Consider the following 16,497-nt stretch of genomic DNA (forward strand, 5'->3'; position numbering starts at 1 on the left):
GCAAACATGATCGCACTGGCCACCACAGACTCGTAGAACATCCTCAGCATCGTCCAGCAGATGTTAAAGGACCTCAGTCTCCTCAGGAAATAGAGACGGCTCTGACCCTTCTTGTAGACAGCCTCAGTGTTCTTTGAGCAGTCCAGTTTATTGTCAACTTGTATCCTTCTATTACCCAATTCAGGATCTATTGTGTATGCCTGCAAGAAAATGACTCTGGCGATGGCTCTGTACAATGACAATAAATTTACTTTGAACTTTGAGGGTTTAGGTCCTGGAGGGGGGTTTGAGAGACTGGGGGGGGAGGGGGGTCACGCAGATGAGTCAAATTTTGAATATATCCAATAGGGACACCCTCCCCAATGCCCCTGACAGTCAGTGGGGTGAGGGTGGGGCCCCCCGCCCCCATGCCAAGGTCAGACAGCGAGGTGGGGGTGGAGTCCTCAAAGCTGAGCAAACTTGTGGGCCTAAAGACAGACACGTCCCCTGGTCCTGAGGGAATGCACCCCAGGGTACGGAAAGGAATGGCAGGGGTCATAGTTGAGGCTTTGCTGATAATTTACCAAAATTCTCCGGATTCTGGGCAGGTCCCGGCAGATTGGAAGAAGGCAAATGTCATGCCACTGTTCAAAAACAAAAGGATGTAACCAAAAGACAGGTAACTGTCGGCCAGTTAGTTTAACATCTGTAGTCAGGAAAATGCTCGAAGCTATTATTACAGAAATACCGAGGCATCTGGAAAGAAATGGAGTTGGGGGTGATGTATCAGCATGGAGAGAGGATCGGTTAACTAATAGAAAGCAGAGAGTTGGGATACACGGGTGTAACTCTGGTTGGAAATCGGTGGTGAGCAGTGTCCGCAGGGGTCGGTGCTGGGCCCACAACTGCTCACGATAAACGTTAACGACCTGGAAGAGGGGACCGAGTGTAGTTTATTTAAGTTTGCTGATGACACTGAATTGAGTGGAAAAGCAAATTGTGTAGAGAGATATAGATAGGTAAATTCCTGGCATAATTTACATAGTACTATTTAACTATTTATGGTTTTATTACTATTTATGGTGCAACTGTATCGAATACCAATTTCCCCCGGGGATCAATAAAGTATGACTATGTTAAGCAAGTGGGCAAGGGTCTGGCAGATGGACTGATGTTGGTAAATGCCAGGTCATCCACTTTGGAAGAAAAATGGAAGATCAGATTACTATTTGAATTGTAAAAAAATTGCAGCGTGCTTGTGTATGAATCGCAAAAGGTTGGTTTGCAGGTGCAGCAGGCTATCTAGGCAAACAGAATATTGGCCTTCATTGCTAGAGGGATTGAATTTAAGAGCAGGGAGGTTATGCTGCAACTGTACAGGGTACTGGTGAGGCCACACCTGGAGTACTGTGTGCAGTTCTGGTCTCCTTACTTGAGGAAGGATATACTGGCTTTGGAGGCAGTGCAGAGGAGGTTCACCTGGTTGATTCCAGAGATGAGGGGGTTAGACTATGAGGAGAGAGTGAGTTGCTTGGGACTGTACTCACTGGAATTCAGAAGAATGAGAGGAGATCTTATAGAAACATATAAGATTATGAAAGGGATAGATAAGATAGAGGCAGGAAAGTTGTTTCCATTGGTAGGTGAGACTAGAACTAGGGGACGTAGCCTCAAGATTCAGGGGAGTAGATTTAGGACAGAGGTGAGCAGGAACTGCTTTTCCCAGAGAGTGATGAATCTGTGGAATTCTCAGCCCAGTGACACAGTGGAGGCTGCCTCAGTAAATACATTTAAGACCAGGTTGGATAGATTTTTGCACAGTAGGGGAATTAAGGGTTGTGGGGGAAAGGCAGGTAGGTGGAGACGAGTCCATGGCCAGATCAGCCTTGGAATGGCGGGGCAGGCTCGACGGGCCAGATGGCCGACCCCTGCTCCTATTTCTCGTGTTCTCATGAGGGAAGCTGGTCAGGAAATGGAGGATGGGGGCCCGTGTACGGGGGGAGGGGGGGTGGGGGCCTCGAGCACAGCTTGCCACTGAGACAGACACACACAGGCCACAGGCCGCTTAGCAAACCGCCGCCTGGTGACAGCCTGACGCACCAGGACGTTTCCCAATCCCGGCAGTTCCTGTTTACATCCTCGGCACGCCGCCGAGACGTGACCGAGGGAACGCTCCCCTGGCACGGCGTTGAGCTCCGCAGCCGGGGGCGGTGGTGGGTGGGGGGATGGGGGGATGGGGCCCCCCCGACACAACTTCCACCAAACCTCAGAAACCACACCCCGTCTCTCTGACCCAGCCCAGAAACCTCAGATTCAGAGTTTTTAAATTTTGCGCAAGTCAGTTGGAGGGGTGGAGATATGCCTCTACGAAAGGCACTCCTTCCCTCTGCTGGCCTGCGGGTCGTCCAAGGCGTAGCGCCCCCTCCGATCAGGGTCACATGGACCCATGGGGGCAGGTGGTGGATGGTCGTACGAGCTGCCGGTGCAGATCACAAGTCCTGGTTCTGCGAACACAGACGCCAGGCCAGACAATCTCTGAAGAGTATTGATAATGGCTGAGGGGGGGAGAGGGGTCACCCGTTTTGTAAAGGCACTGCCCAGAAGGAGGCGATAGCAAACCACTTGAGTAGAACATAGAACAGTACAGGCCCTTCGGCCCACAATGTTGTACTGACCCTCAGACCCTACCTCCCATATAACCCCCCTCCCACCTTAAATTCCTCCATATACTTGTCCAGTAGTCTCTTAAAATTCACTAGTGTATCTGCCTCCACCACTGACTCAGGCAGTGCATTCCACGCACCAACCACTGAGTAAAAAACCTTCCTCTAATATCCCCCTTGAACTTCCCACCCCTTACCTTAAAGCCATGTCCTCTTGTATTGAGCAGTGGTGCCTTGGGGAAGAGGCGCTGGCTATCCACTCTATCTATTCCTCTTATTATCTTGTACACCTCTATCATGTCTCCTCTCATCCTCCTTCTCTCCAAAGAGTAAAGCCCTAGCTCCCTTAATCTCTGAGCATAATGCATACTCTCTAAACAAGGCAGCATCCTGGTAAATCTCCTCTGTACCCTTTCCAATGCTTCCACATCCTTCCTATAGTGAGGCGACCAGAACTGGACACAGTACTCCAAGTGTGGCCTAACCAGAGTTTTATAGAGCTGCATCATTACCTCGCGACTCTTAAACTCTATCCCTCGACTTATGAAAGCTAACATCCCATAAGCTTTCTTAACTACCCTATCCACCTGTGAGGCAACTTTCAAGGATCTGTGGACATGTACCCCCAGATCCCAAACACAAAATACTCTGCAGACGCTGGGGTCAAAGCAACACTCACAACACATTGGAGGAACTCAGTAGGTCGGGCAGCATCCGTGGAAATGATCGGTCGACGTTTCGGGCCGGAACCCTTCGTCAGGACTGAAGAGGGAAGGGGCAGAGGCCCTATAAAGAACGTGGGGGGAGGGTGGGGAGGAGAAGGCTGGTAGGTTCCAGGTGAAAAACCAGTAAGGGGAAAGATAGAGGGGTGGGGGTGGGGAGGCAGGGAGGGGATAGTCGGGAAAGGTGAAGAAGGAATAGGGGAAAACACAATGGGTAGTAGAAGGAGGCGGAACCATGAGGGTACATATACCATCTAGGTAGTCTCCAGCCCCTTGGTATGAACATAGAATTCTCCAACTTCCGGTAATTCCCTCCCCCTCCCTTCCCCTATCCCAATGTCACTCTGCCCCCTCCCCCAGCTGCCTATCACCTCCCTCGTGGCTCCACCTCCTTCTACTACCCATTGTGTTTTCCCCTATTCCTTCTTCACCTTTCCTGCCTATCCCCTCCCTGCTTCCTCTCCCCCATCCCTTTATCTTTCCCCCTTACTGGTTTTTCACCTGGAACCTACCAGCCTTCTCCTTCCCACCCTCCCCCACCTTCTTTATAGAGCCTCTGCCCCTTCCCTCTTCAGTCCTGACGAAGATTTCCAGCCCGAAACGTCGACTGATCGTTTCCACAGATGCTGCCCGACCTGCTGAGTTCCTCCAGCGTGTTGTGAGTGTTGCTCTGACCCCAATCCCTCTGCTCCTCCACACTACTGAGTATTCTGCCATTTACTTTGTACTCTGCCTTGGAGTTTGACCTTCCGAAGTGTACCACCTCACACTTCTCCGGGCTGAACTCCAAGAAAAACAAGTTTTGCCAAGAACGACCACGGAAAGACCACGACCGCCCTCGTTCGCACGACACGGCTGGTAACGAACATCGGAACAGTGAAGGGCATCGTTTGCGTTAACGAGGCAAGGGTGTGCCGGGGGGGGGGAGGGGCAGCCCGCAAGTATGTCGTCACGCATTCCCGCGCTGACGCAGAATTACCCACAATGCCCGGCAGAACAACACGGGACGCGGCAAGTAACCAAAACAATAAAACAAGCCCCCGTCTTTCCTCCCAGCCCTCTCCCACACAGGCCGTCCTCCAACTCCAGCACAGGCTTTTGGGCCTCCGGGCTTAGGCCACCGGCCCTCGACTCCTGGTCAACCTGCGGGCTCTGGTCGCTGGTATCGACTCCCGCAAGGGGCGACCCCTAACCCCGAAGACAGGAGCACAAAACGCTCGCGGCCAAGGGGATGAACGGAGGAGTATCGCGGGTAGGCGACCCAGACCGACGTCTGCCCGGGTTGCCGAGGAATTGGTGCCTCAGAGCTGAGAATCCTCCACAGCCAAGGCTGGGAAGACGGAGCGGGGCTCAATCCCCTGTTGTGGTGGATTCTGCCGAGCATTCTGGGTACGCTACGTTGGCGCTGGAACGTGTAGCGGAACTTGCAGGCGGCCCCTAGCACATCCGTGGGTGTGTTGGCCGTTAACCTAACTGATTCATTTCATAGTACACGTGATAAATAACAAACTCAATTTAATTCATTTGGTTTCAGCCACAAGGAGGCTGATTACCTCAAGCACAATCACTCACAGACCATCGATCCTCCACACCGTCCCATCACACACTCCCGGGGTCAGACACAGAGTGAAGCTCCCTCCACACCGTCTCATCACACACTCCCGGGGTCAGACACAGAGTGAAGCTCCCTCCACACCGTCTCATCACACACTCCCGGGGTCAGACACAGAGTGAAGCTCCCTCTACACCGTCCCATCACACACTCCCGGGGTCAGACACAGAGTGAAGCTCCCTCCACACCGTCCCATCACACACTCCCGGGGTCAGACACAGAGTGAAGCTCCCTCCGCACCGTCTCATCACACACTCCCGGGGTCGGACACAGTGAAGCTCCCTCCACACCGTCCCATCACACACTCCCGGGGTCAGACACAGAGTGACTCTCCCTCCACACCGTCCCATCACACACTCCCGGGGTCAGACACAGAGTGAAGCTCCCTCCGCACCGTCCCATCACACACTCCCGGGGTCAGACACAGAGTGAAGCTCCCTCCGCACCGTCCCATCACACACTCCCGGGGTCAGACACAGAGTGAAGCTCCCTCCGCACCGTCCCATCACACACTCCTGGGGTCAGACACAGAGTGAAACTCCCTCCACACCGTCCCATCACACACTCCCGGGGTCAGACACAGAGTGAAACTCCCTCCGCACCGTCCCATCACACACTCCCGGGGTCAGACACAGAGTGAAGCTCCCTCCGCACCGTCCCATCACACACTCCCAGGGTAATGACAGTGCTCGTGCTGTCAGAGAGACTGTTTGGACAACACCCCCACACAAGGAGGCAGCTGACTCACTCTCACCATCATTTTAAAATTGGTTTATTGTTGTCACATGTACCGAGATACAGTGAAAATCTTGTCTCGCTCACTGTCTGTGCAGATCAGATCATTACACGGCGCAGTGAGGTAGAACAAGGTAAAACAATAACAATGGAGAATGAAGTGTCACAGTTCAGGAGAGGGCGCGGTGCAGGTAAATGATCGTGATGAGCTCACGGGCAGCACTGACATCCACGTGCAAGTACTGCAGGACGCAGGGCAGTTGACTTTTGGTGTAGTCTTTTTTACAAAATTGCAAAAGTTTAGTCACACACAAAATACGTACATCGGGAATTTGCAAGTTATCGATTGCAAATTAAAATATGGTTACGACAGGCTGCAAAGAATTCAGTTCCTCGGGGGGGGGTAGCATTCCCGGAAATCCCCCACCGCACTCCCGCACGTAGGTAACCCCGGAAGACGGGCAGGTGGTCGGCCCGGGTGGAACTCTCGGCTGCCCGCGAGGGGAAATCTCGGCCAGGCCCAGGGGTGACCCCGAGCGACCTGGTTAGATCACGTGCACCCCCGCAACGTGAGGGGCAGCCCCTTCCGATGCTCAGACAGGGGCCAGCAACCTCACGCAACCCACGGCAAGGCCGCAGAAGGGACAGGCGGACGAGCTCGGTAACCTGCTGCACACCACGCGGCTTGACAAGTCGTCCAACTTACATTGTTCTGCCCGGTCCAGTACAGGAAGAAGCCCTCCGGATCCACCCGGAGCGTGACCAGAGTCCTGTTGGGCGGGTCCTGGGAAAGGCAGAGACCACTGTTATCGAATCATCCCACACAGACACCGTCCCTCCCCCTTCTTCCGGACAGCCCCTTCACCCTCTGTCCTCCCAACGCCCAAAACAGAGGCAGCCTGACGTCCCCTGCAGCGAACCTCAACCCTAATTCAACTATTTCAGATAGCCCACCATTCCAGTTCGTGATATTGGCCCGCAACTCTTTCTGAAGCCTCCTGGCTCCCATGGTGGCCCCTCCTTTGGCTGCAGGGGGTTCGAGGGTCAGTAACAACACAACATCATCCACCCGCTACATTCATTCCTCTCTTCAAGGATGTTGCTGGGGTCAGACACAGAGTGAAACTCCCTCCACACCGTCCCATCACACACTCCCAGGGTCAAACACAGAGTGAAGCTCCCTCCACACCGTCCCATCACACACTCCCGGGGTCAGACACAGAGTGAAGCTCCCTCCACACCGTCCCATCACACACTCCCGGGGTCAGACACAGAGTGAAGCTCCCTCCACACCGTCCCATCACACACTCCCAGGGTCAGACCCAGAGTGAAGCTCCCTCCACACCGTCCCATCACACACTCCCGGGGTCAGACACAGAGTGAAGCTCCCTCCGCACCGTCCCATCACACACTCCCGGGGTCAGACCCAGAGTGAAGCTCCCTCCGCACTGTCCCATCACACACTCCCGGGGTCAGACCCAGAGTGAAGCTCCCTCCACACCGTCCCATCACACACTCCCGGGGTCAGACACAGAGTGAAGCTCCCTCCACACCATCCCATCACACACTCCTGGGGTCAGACACAGAGTGAAGCTCCCTCCACACCGTCCCATCACACACTCCCGGGGTCAGACCCAGAGTGAAGCTCCCTCCGCACTGTCCCATCACACACTCCCGGGGTCAGACCCAGAGTGAAGCTCCCTCCACACCGTCCCATCACACACTCCCGGGGTCAGACACAGAGTGAAGCTCCCTCCACACAGTCCCATCACACACTCCCGGGGTCAGACACAGAGTGAAGCTCCCTCCACACCGTCCCATCACATTCTCCCGGGATCAGACACAGAGTGAGGCTCCCTCCACACTGTCCCATCACACACTCCCGGGGTCAGACACAGAGTGAAACTCCCTCCGCACCGTCCCATCACACACTCCCGGGGTCAGACACAGAGTGAAGCTCCCTCCACACCGTCCCATCACACACTCCCGGGGTCAGACACAGAGTGAAGCTCCCTCCACACCGTCCCATCACACACTCCCAGGGTCAGACCCAGAGTGAAGCTCCCTCCACACCGTCCCATCACACACTCCCGGGGTCAGACACAGAGTGAAGCTCCCTCCACACCGTCCCATCACACACTCCCGGGGTCAGACCCAGAGTGAAGCTCCCTCCGCACTGTCCCATCACACACTCCCGGGGTCAGACCCAGAGTGAAGCTCCCTCCACACCGTCCCATCACACACTCCCGGGGTCAGACACAGAGTGAAGCTCCCTCCACACCATCCCATCACACACTCCTGGGGTCAGACACAGAGTGAAGCTCCCTCCACACCGTCCCATCACACACTCCCGGGGTCAGACCCAGAGTGAAGCTCCCTCCGCACTGTCCCATCACACACTCCCGGGGTCAGACCCAGAGTGAAGCTCCCTCCACACCGTCCCATCACACACTCCCGGGGTCAGACACAGAGTGAAGCTCCCTCCACACAGTCCCATCACACACTCCCGGGGTCAGACACAGAGTGAAGCTCCCTCCACACCGTCCCATCACATTCTCCCGGGATCAGACACAGAGTGAGGCTCCCTCCACACTGTCCCATCACACACTCCCGGGGTCAGACACAGAGTGAAACTCCCTCCGCACCGTCCCATCACACACTCCCGGGGTCAGACACAGAGTGAAGCTCCCTCCACACCGTCCCATCACACACTCCCGGGGTCAGACACAGAGTGAAGCTCCCTCTACACCGTCCCATCACACACTCCTGGGGTCAGACACAGAGTGAAACTCCCTCCGCACCGTCCCATCACACACTCCCGGGGTCAGACACAGAGTGAAGCTCCCTCCACACCGTCCCATCACACACTCCCGGGGTCAGACACAGAGTGAAGCTCCCTCTACACCGTCCCATCACACACTCCTGGGGTCAGACACAGAGTGAAGCTCCCTCCACACCAGGGATCAAAACCTAGCATCTACGGACCCCTGCTTGACGGCTTCGGTCCATGGCGTGAAGAAAGATTGGCGACCCCGTTCCACACCATCCCTCTGCTCACACTAAGGAAGTCTGGTTAGTTGGTGGTTTTTTTGGTGTCTGAGCTACTTGGTGATCTGGTTATTCCTGAGCTAGTTCTCACCCCCCACCCCCACCCCGCGTGCACTCCCCAAGACAGCATCTGTTCCCATTTCTCAGCAAGGCTATGGTCGATTTGGGTTGGAGGTCATGATAGGATCTTGTGCATCAAACCCCACTGATGTCTCCTGCTGAGTCTTCTGCTTGCTGTTTCATGTTTGCCTGCGGGAAGACTTACCCGGTATGTTGTTCGACCAGTTCTCCAGGATTAAGTAGGGCCAGAACACTCAGTAGCCCTCTTTTAAAGGTTTATCTTATCATGACACCAACAGTCACTGCACACTCCCTGAATAAGACAGAGCGAAGCTCCTTCCGCACCATCCCATCACACACTCCCAGGGTCAGACATAGAGTGAAACTCCCTCCACATCGTCCCATCACACACTCCCAGGGTCAGACACAGAGTGAAACTCCCTCTACACCGTCCCATCACACGCTCCCGGGGTCAGACACAGAGTGAAACTCCCTCTACACCGTCCTATCACACGCTCCCGGGGTCAGACACAGAGTGAAGCTCCCTCCATACCGTCCCATCACACACTCCCGGGGTCAGACACAGAGAGAAACTCCCTCTACACCATCCTATCACACGCTCCCGGGGTCAGACACAGAGTGAAGCTCCCTCCATACCGTCCCATCACACACTCCCGGGGTCAGACACAGAGAGAAACTCCCTCCACACCGTCCCATCACACACTCCCGGGGTCAGATACAGAGAGAAACTCCCTCCACACCGTCCCATCACACACTCCCAGGGTCAGACACAGAGTGAAACTCTCTCTGAACTGTCCCGTCACACTCTCCCAGGGTCAGACACAGAGTGAAGCTCCCCTTACTGTCCCATGGCGCCTGGCCTGGGCGTCTTTCTTGCCATTGCTGTAGCATTTGATTGCGATTATTATTATTTTTTTTTAAAAACTTGGCCAAGACACTGGCCAACACTCAATCATACGGGGAGCCGGCTGGATTCGAACACGCGACCATTGGCCTTGAAGTCCGGTGCTGATGCCAATACACCACCAGGCAGCTGTCGGAGACCGCGCATTCGCCTGTGCAAGATCACCCCTCGGTCTCCCTCCCCGCCGCAGTACCGGAATTAAGAACTTGAGGGCACAGGTTTAAGGTGAGAAGGTTGACTGAGAACCTGAGCGTTGCTTTCAGAAGAGAGGGAGACAGGGGTGAGGGACGGGCGGACAGAGAAAGTGGGAGGCGGATTTGATCACAACATTGGAAAGACGGGCCGACGGAGAAGGAAGGTTGCGTACGGGCCAAACAAAGGAAGATGGGACGAGCGGGACTCGGAGACACCTTGGTCGGCACAGAGAAGTTGGACGTGTGTGTGCTGTGACTTGTTTATATGAAATCACTCTGACAAATCGCTCCTAGACTAATTCCAACATTACGATATTCTTCCTTAAATAAATAATCCAAAACTGCACTTTCGGACTGGGATTCATCTTGCACACCCCCGCCTTCCCTCCAGATTTCAGAAACACCAACGGCCCCATTCCAGGAGAAGGGGGGACTGAACCCCATATAGTCCTGTCGCCCTGCCGGTGGAAAATAGCTTCCCCCCACCACCCCCGTCTCCCCACAAACCCCTCTCAACCAAGCAGAGATCTCAACTTCTCAAACTTTGCAACTGAACCCAAACCCACTGGCGTCTCATTCCACACTCGCATCACCCTCGGACTGAAGAGGCTACCCCCTCACCCGACACCTCCAGTTCTCGTCTCACTCAACCCAAGGAGGGTGCAGGGACCGGGGGGGGGAGTGGTTTACAGTGACCGGGAGGGATGCAGGGGCCAAGAGAGAGTCAGAGAGCCGGGGAGGGGAGACCCACGATGGAATTTGAACACCGACAGAAGGTTTATCGCAAATCATTTTGTTCCCAGGCCGGGGAAGGAGACAAGGGGCAAATCGATCCACAGAGGAGCCCAGGGAGCGGGGAGCCTCTGACCCAACCCGACTGCCAACAAAGCATCCACGTTGCACTATGCAGACCAGCACAGCTGCCCCCACCACAGGGCACTGCCCTCGGCATGAGGCCAAGCCCTCCGGGGGAGGGAGACGGAGGATTCTGGAGGTGGTGGTGGAAGAAGAGACGGCCCCCGTTACGTCTGTGGGAACCGCACACCCTGCTCTGCACTGTACTCCGCACTGTGCGTGGCTCGGAGCAGAGGGTTTCCCTGCCAACGCCAGCTTTCCAGCTGCTCCGTGTCCGTAAACAATGATGTCAGGGCCTCGTCTGTCTCTCCCACTGTCCCACAGACGATAGATGTCGTCTTGGAGACCGCGGGGGGGTGGGGGGGGGTTAGAGAAATAGTGCAAGAACAGCTGAATCATAGCAGCTCACAGGCTCCAAAAAAGAACTAACTAACCAGTCTCTGATCATATGAGCAATGGGACAGTGTAGAGGGAGTTTCACTCTGTGTCTGACTCTGGGAGTGTGTGATGGGACGGTGTGGAGGGAGTTTCGCTCTGTGTCTGTCCCCGGAAGTGTGTGATGGGACGGTGTGGAGGGAGCTTCACTCTGTGTCTGACCCCGGGAGTGTGTGATGGGACGGTGTGGAGGGAGCTTCACTCTGTGTCTGACCCCGGGAGTGTGTGATGGGACGGTGTGGAGGGAGCTTCACTCTGTGTCTGACCCCGGGAGTGTGTGATGGGACGGTGTGGAGGGAGCTTCACTCTGTGTCTGACCCCGGGAGTGTGTGATGGGACGGTGTGGAGGGAGCTTCACTCTGTGTCTGACCCCGGGAGTGTGTGATGGGACGGTGTAGAGGGAGCTTCACTCTGTGTCTGACCCTGGGAGTGTGTGATGGGACGGTGTGGAGGGAGATTCACTCTGCTGTCTACAGATGAGATGTACCCCAGGCTATTGTGGGAAGCGAGGGAGGAGATTGCTGAGCCTCTGGCAATGACCTTTTCATCATCAATGCGGACGGGAGAGGTTCTCGAGGATTGGAGGGTTGTGAATGTTATTCCCTTATTCAAGAAAGGGAGTCGGGATAGCCCAGGAAATTATAGACCAGCGAGTCCTTACTTCAATGGTTGGTAAGTTGATGGAGATGATCCTGAGAGACAGGATTTATGAACATTTGGAGAGGTATAATATGATTAGGAATAGTCAGCATGGCTTTGTCAAAGGCAGGTCATGCCTTATGAGCCTGATTGAATTTTTTGAGGATGTGACTAAACACATTGATGAAGGTAGAGCCATAGATGTAGTGTATATGGATTTTAGCAAGGCATTTGATAAGGTAGCCCATGCAAGCCTTATTGAGAAAGTAAGGAGGCATGGGATCCAAGGGAACATTGATTTGTGGATCCAGAAGGCAAAGAGTGGTTGTAGATGGGTCATATTCTGCATGGAGGCCAGTGACCAGTGGTGTGCCTCAGGGATCTGTTCTGGGACCCCATCTCTTCATGATTTTTATAAATGACCTGGATGAGGAAGTGGAGGGATGGGTTAGTAAACTTGCTGATCACGCAAAGGTTGGGGGTGTTGTGGATAGTGTGGAGGGCTGTCAGAGGTTACAATGGGACATTGATAGGATGCAAAACTGGGCTGAGAAGTGGCAGATGGAGTTCAACCCAGTTAAGTCTGAAGTGGTTCATTTTGGTAGTCAAATATGATAGCAGAATGTAGTATTAATGGTAAGACTCTTGACAGTGTGGAGGATCAGAGGGATCTTGGGGTCCGAGTCCATTGGACACTCAAAGCTGCTGCGCAGGTTGACTGTGTGGTTAAGAAGGCATACGGTGTGTTGGCCTTCATCAATCGTGGGATTGAGTTTAAGAGCCGAGAGGTAATGTTGCAGTTATATAGGACCCTGGTCAGACCCCACTTGGAGTACTGTGCTCAGTTCTGGTCACCTCACTACAGGAAGGATGTGGAAACCATAGAAAGGGTGCAGAGGAGATTTACAAGGATGTTGCCTGGATTGGGGAGCGTGCCTTATGATAATAGGTTGAGTGAACTCGGCCTTTTCTCCTTGGAGCGATGGAGGATGAGAGGTGACCTGATAGAGGTGTATAAGATAATGAGAGGCATTGATCGTGTGGATAGTCAGAGGCTTTTTCCCAGGGCTGAAATGGCTAACACGAGAGGACACAGTTTTAAGGTGCTTGGAAGTAGGTACAGAGGAGATGTCAGGGGTAAGTTATTTTATGCAGAGAGTGGTGAGTGTGTGGAATGGGCTGCCGGTGACGGTGGTGGAGGAGGAAATGATGGGGTCTTTTAAGAGACTCCTGGATGGCTACATGGAGCTTAGAAAAATAGAGGGCTGTGGGTAAAGCCTGGGCAGTTCTAAGGTAGGGACATGTTCAGCACAGCTTTGTGGGCTGAAGGGCCTGTTTTGTGCTGTAGGTTTTCTATGTTTTACATGTAAGGCATTTGACAAAATCCTTTATGGGAGGCTAATCCAGAAGATTAAGATGCACGGGATCTGTGGCGAATTGGCTGTTTTTGGATTCAACGCAGGTCTGCACACAGGAAACAGAGGCTCATGGATGAAGGGACTTATTCAAGCCGATGGTCTGTAATTAGCAGAGTTCTGCTGTCTGTGATCGGGTATAAATGACCTGGATGAAAATACCGATGGGTGGACGAGTACATTTGCAGATGATACCAAGGTCGGTGGAGTTGTGGGCAGCGTGGAAGGTTGCCAAAGAGATCTGTGCAATATAGATCAGTTGCAGATATGGGCAGTGAAATGGCAGGTGCAGTTTAACCCAGATAGGTGTGGGGTGTTGCAGCTTGGTAGGGAAAATGCAAGGAGACAGTACACTATTCAGGGGAAGGCCCTTGAGTGTTGCTGAGCGGGGGGGATCTTGGGATCCAAGTTCATAGCTCCTTGATAGTGGCGACACAGGTCGATGAGGCGGTTAAGAAGGCTTATGGAATGCTTGCTTTTATCGGTTGAGGCACTGAGTTCAAAAGTGAGGACTTTATAAAACTCGGGTGAGACCACATCTGGAGCATTACAGGCTGCCCCCACTATAAGGATGTGGAGGCTTTAGGGAGGGTGCAGAAGAGGTTTACCAGGATGCTGCCTGGTTTAGAGGGCGTGTCACGAGAGGCTGGACAAGCTCGGATTGTTTTCTCTGGAGTTCCGGGGGCTGAGGGGAGATCTGATCGAGGTTTATAAGATTATGAGACACAAAGATGGATTATCTGTTTCCCAGGGTTGAAATGTCTACTACCAGAGGGCATGCATTGAAGGTGGGGGGGGGGGGTAGGTTCATTATCAGGGAAGCATCTCACCCTAACCATGGACTTTTTACTCTCCTCCCATCCGGTAGGCACTACAGGAGCCTCCGCTCCCGCACCAGCGGGCACAGGAAGAGCTTCTTCCCTGAGGCTGTGACCCTGCTGAACCTCACATCACAGCGCTAAGCAGTATTGCATCCATATTGTACTGTCTCAGTACTTTTATATTTGTGTGCTGTAGCACTTGTTATTCGCAGTTATTTTGTAAATGACACTATTCTTTGCATTTTTGGTCAGATGTTAATTGCGTTTCAAGTCAAGTCACTTTTTATTGTCATTTCAACCATAACTGCTGGTACAGAACATAGTAAAAACGAGACAACGTTTTCCAGGACCATGGCGCTACATGAAACAATACAAAAACTACACTGAACTAGTGTAAGAAAAAAAACACAAAAACTACACCAGACTGCAGACTACCCAGGACTGCATAAAGTGCACAAAACAGTGCGGGCATTACAATAAATAATAAACAAGACAATAGGCACAGTAGAGAGCAGCAGGTTGGTGTCAGTCCAGGCTCTGTGTATTGAGGAGTCTGATGGCTTGGGGGAAGAAACTGTTATAAAGTCTGGTCGTGAGAGCCCAAATGCTTCGGTACTTTTTTCCCGATGGCAGGAGGGAGAAGAGTTTATATAAGGGGTGCGTGGGGTCATTGGCTTTGTATCTGTACTTGGCACAACGACAATAAAGTTGAATCTAATCTAATCAAGGGGGATGTGAGGGGCAAGTTTTTGTTTTAAACTCGGAGTGGAGGATGCCTGGAATGCACTGCCTGGTATGATGGTAGAGGCAAACACATTAGATGCTTTTAAGGAAGATGGAAGGATATGGACAGGGTGTAGGTAGGAGAGATTAGTGTTTGGGTGTTTTTGATTCGCTTTTCAGCTGGTTTCAGCACAACACCATGGGCCGAACGGGCCCGTTCCCCTGCTGTACAGTCCTCTGTTCCCTGCCTGATCCGGGGAGAGTGCAGAGGTGGCCTGTCTCACACAGGAAAACTTGGGCCCTCCTCAGGTTCCGGTCCTGCTCGAACCTGCGAAACCAGTCGAGCAGCATAGCAGGTGAGGCTGCGCACAGGCAGGCTCGGGGGGCGGCGGGGCTCGAGGCTCAGAAAGTCGCGGCGATGGGGCCGGACGCACGGGGGGGGAGGGGGGTCCCAACGCCACCTCCAGTGTGGATCAACGGTTGAAGACCCCCCCTCCCCCCCTCAAAAAAAATGAACACACCCGAAACGCTGGAGGAACTCAGCAAGTCGGAGAGGAATAAACGGTCGACACCTCGGTCTCCTTGACTGATTGCTCACCCCGGCGGGTATAGCCGCCCCCCCCCCCAGAGTGCCGGGGACTCGGAGTCAACCCCCCACCCCTGGTGCACACGGCACTACTCTCCCCGTGAGAGTGCGACTTTCCTTTCCCTTTTTAAAAAAAAAATCTGATTTCATTGCCCCTCAGCTTGAGCGAGGAGTAGAATTGGGCGGGGTGGGGTGGTGGGGGGAATTGATGGGGGCGGGAGGGGTGAAATGGGATTGGTGCAGGAGGAGCAGATTCAAACCATCTGCCCATTCAATCGTGGCTGATTTATTACCCCCCTCAACCCCACTCTTTGCCCCGTAACCTCTGACACCCTGCCTAATCGAGAAGCTATCAACCTCCACTTTAATTACCACCCAGTGACTTAGCATCCACACCGTGGTAACTCATTCACCCTCTGGCTAAAGAAATTCCTCCTCATCTCTGTTCTACAGGGACGTCCTTGTATTTGGAGGCTGTGCCCTCTGGTCCTCGAGGGAACGTCCTCTCATTTCCATGCTACCTAGACCTAAATACACACTATGACTTGAATTTGCAGCGATGAATTCCCACAGATTCTCCATCCCTCGATAAAGACGTTGATGACTGGCGCGAACACAAAGGATCCTGTTTCCTTGCTGAGACTACATCCCCACGCAAGGGTGAGTATAATGGGATTCTTTTTTTTTTGCAATAAAGTAGACGAGGGCTGGGTTAGGCTCCACAGGCCAGAGACCTCAGCTCTGCATTGCACAACGGCCGATCGTGTATTTCTCAAAGAGAGCAGAACGTTTGCAAAACTATTTCTCCCTCTGACGATCTGCCCAGGAACTGACTCGGTTAAGAGCTGAGTCACTCTAAACAGATAACACCCGTCCACTGTGTCCCAACCCTGCCCCCCCCCCGTCCTCAGCCCTCCCACCAGCGTTACCAACAGAGAACCACCAGGAGATCCAGGGACACCGAGGGAAATCCAGAGCCAGGGACCCAGATTCCCAATCTTCCCCTCCCCCTACATCTCAGCCCAGCCTCCAGATCCATTGGGAGTGCGGACGGTGGGAGTGAATGGGAAGGGGTGGGTCCCATT

The 16,497-nt window shown here is 53.6% G+C and overlaps 1 protein-coding gene across 1 annotated transcript in view; it reads right to left on the bottom strand.

Moving 5' to 3' along the window:
• Positions 1–16,497, bottom strand: part of LOC134339687 (1-phosphatidylinositol 4,5-bisphosphate phosphodiesterase beta-3-like) — a 149,476-nt gene that overhangs the window by 130,575 nt on the left and 2,404 nt on the right. Inside the window, exon 2 of the mRNA XM_063036388.1 lies at positions 6,418–6,495. Coding sequence (XP_062892458.1) covers positions 6,418–6,495 — 78 coding nt within the window. The remainder of the gene's footprint in view (positions 1–6,417; positions 6,496–16,497) is intronic.

This window comes from Mobula hypostoma, chromosome 30 (assembly GCF_963921235.1).
Source record: "Mobula hypostoma chromosome 30, sMobHyp1.1, whole genome shotgun sequence".
NCBI classification, from domain to species: domain Eukaryota; kingdom Metazoa; phylum Chordata; class Chondrichthyes; order Myliobatiformes; family Myliobatidae; genus Mobula; species Mobula hypostoma.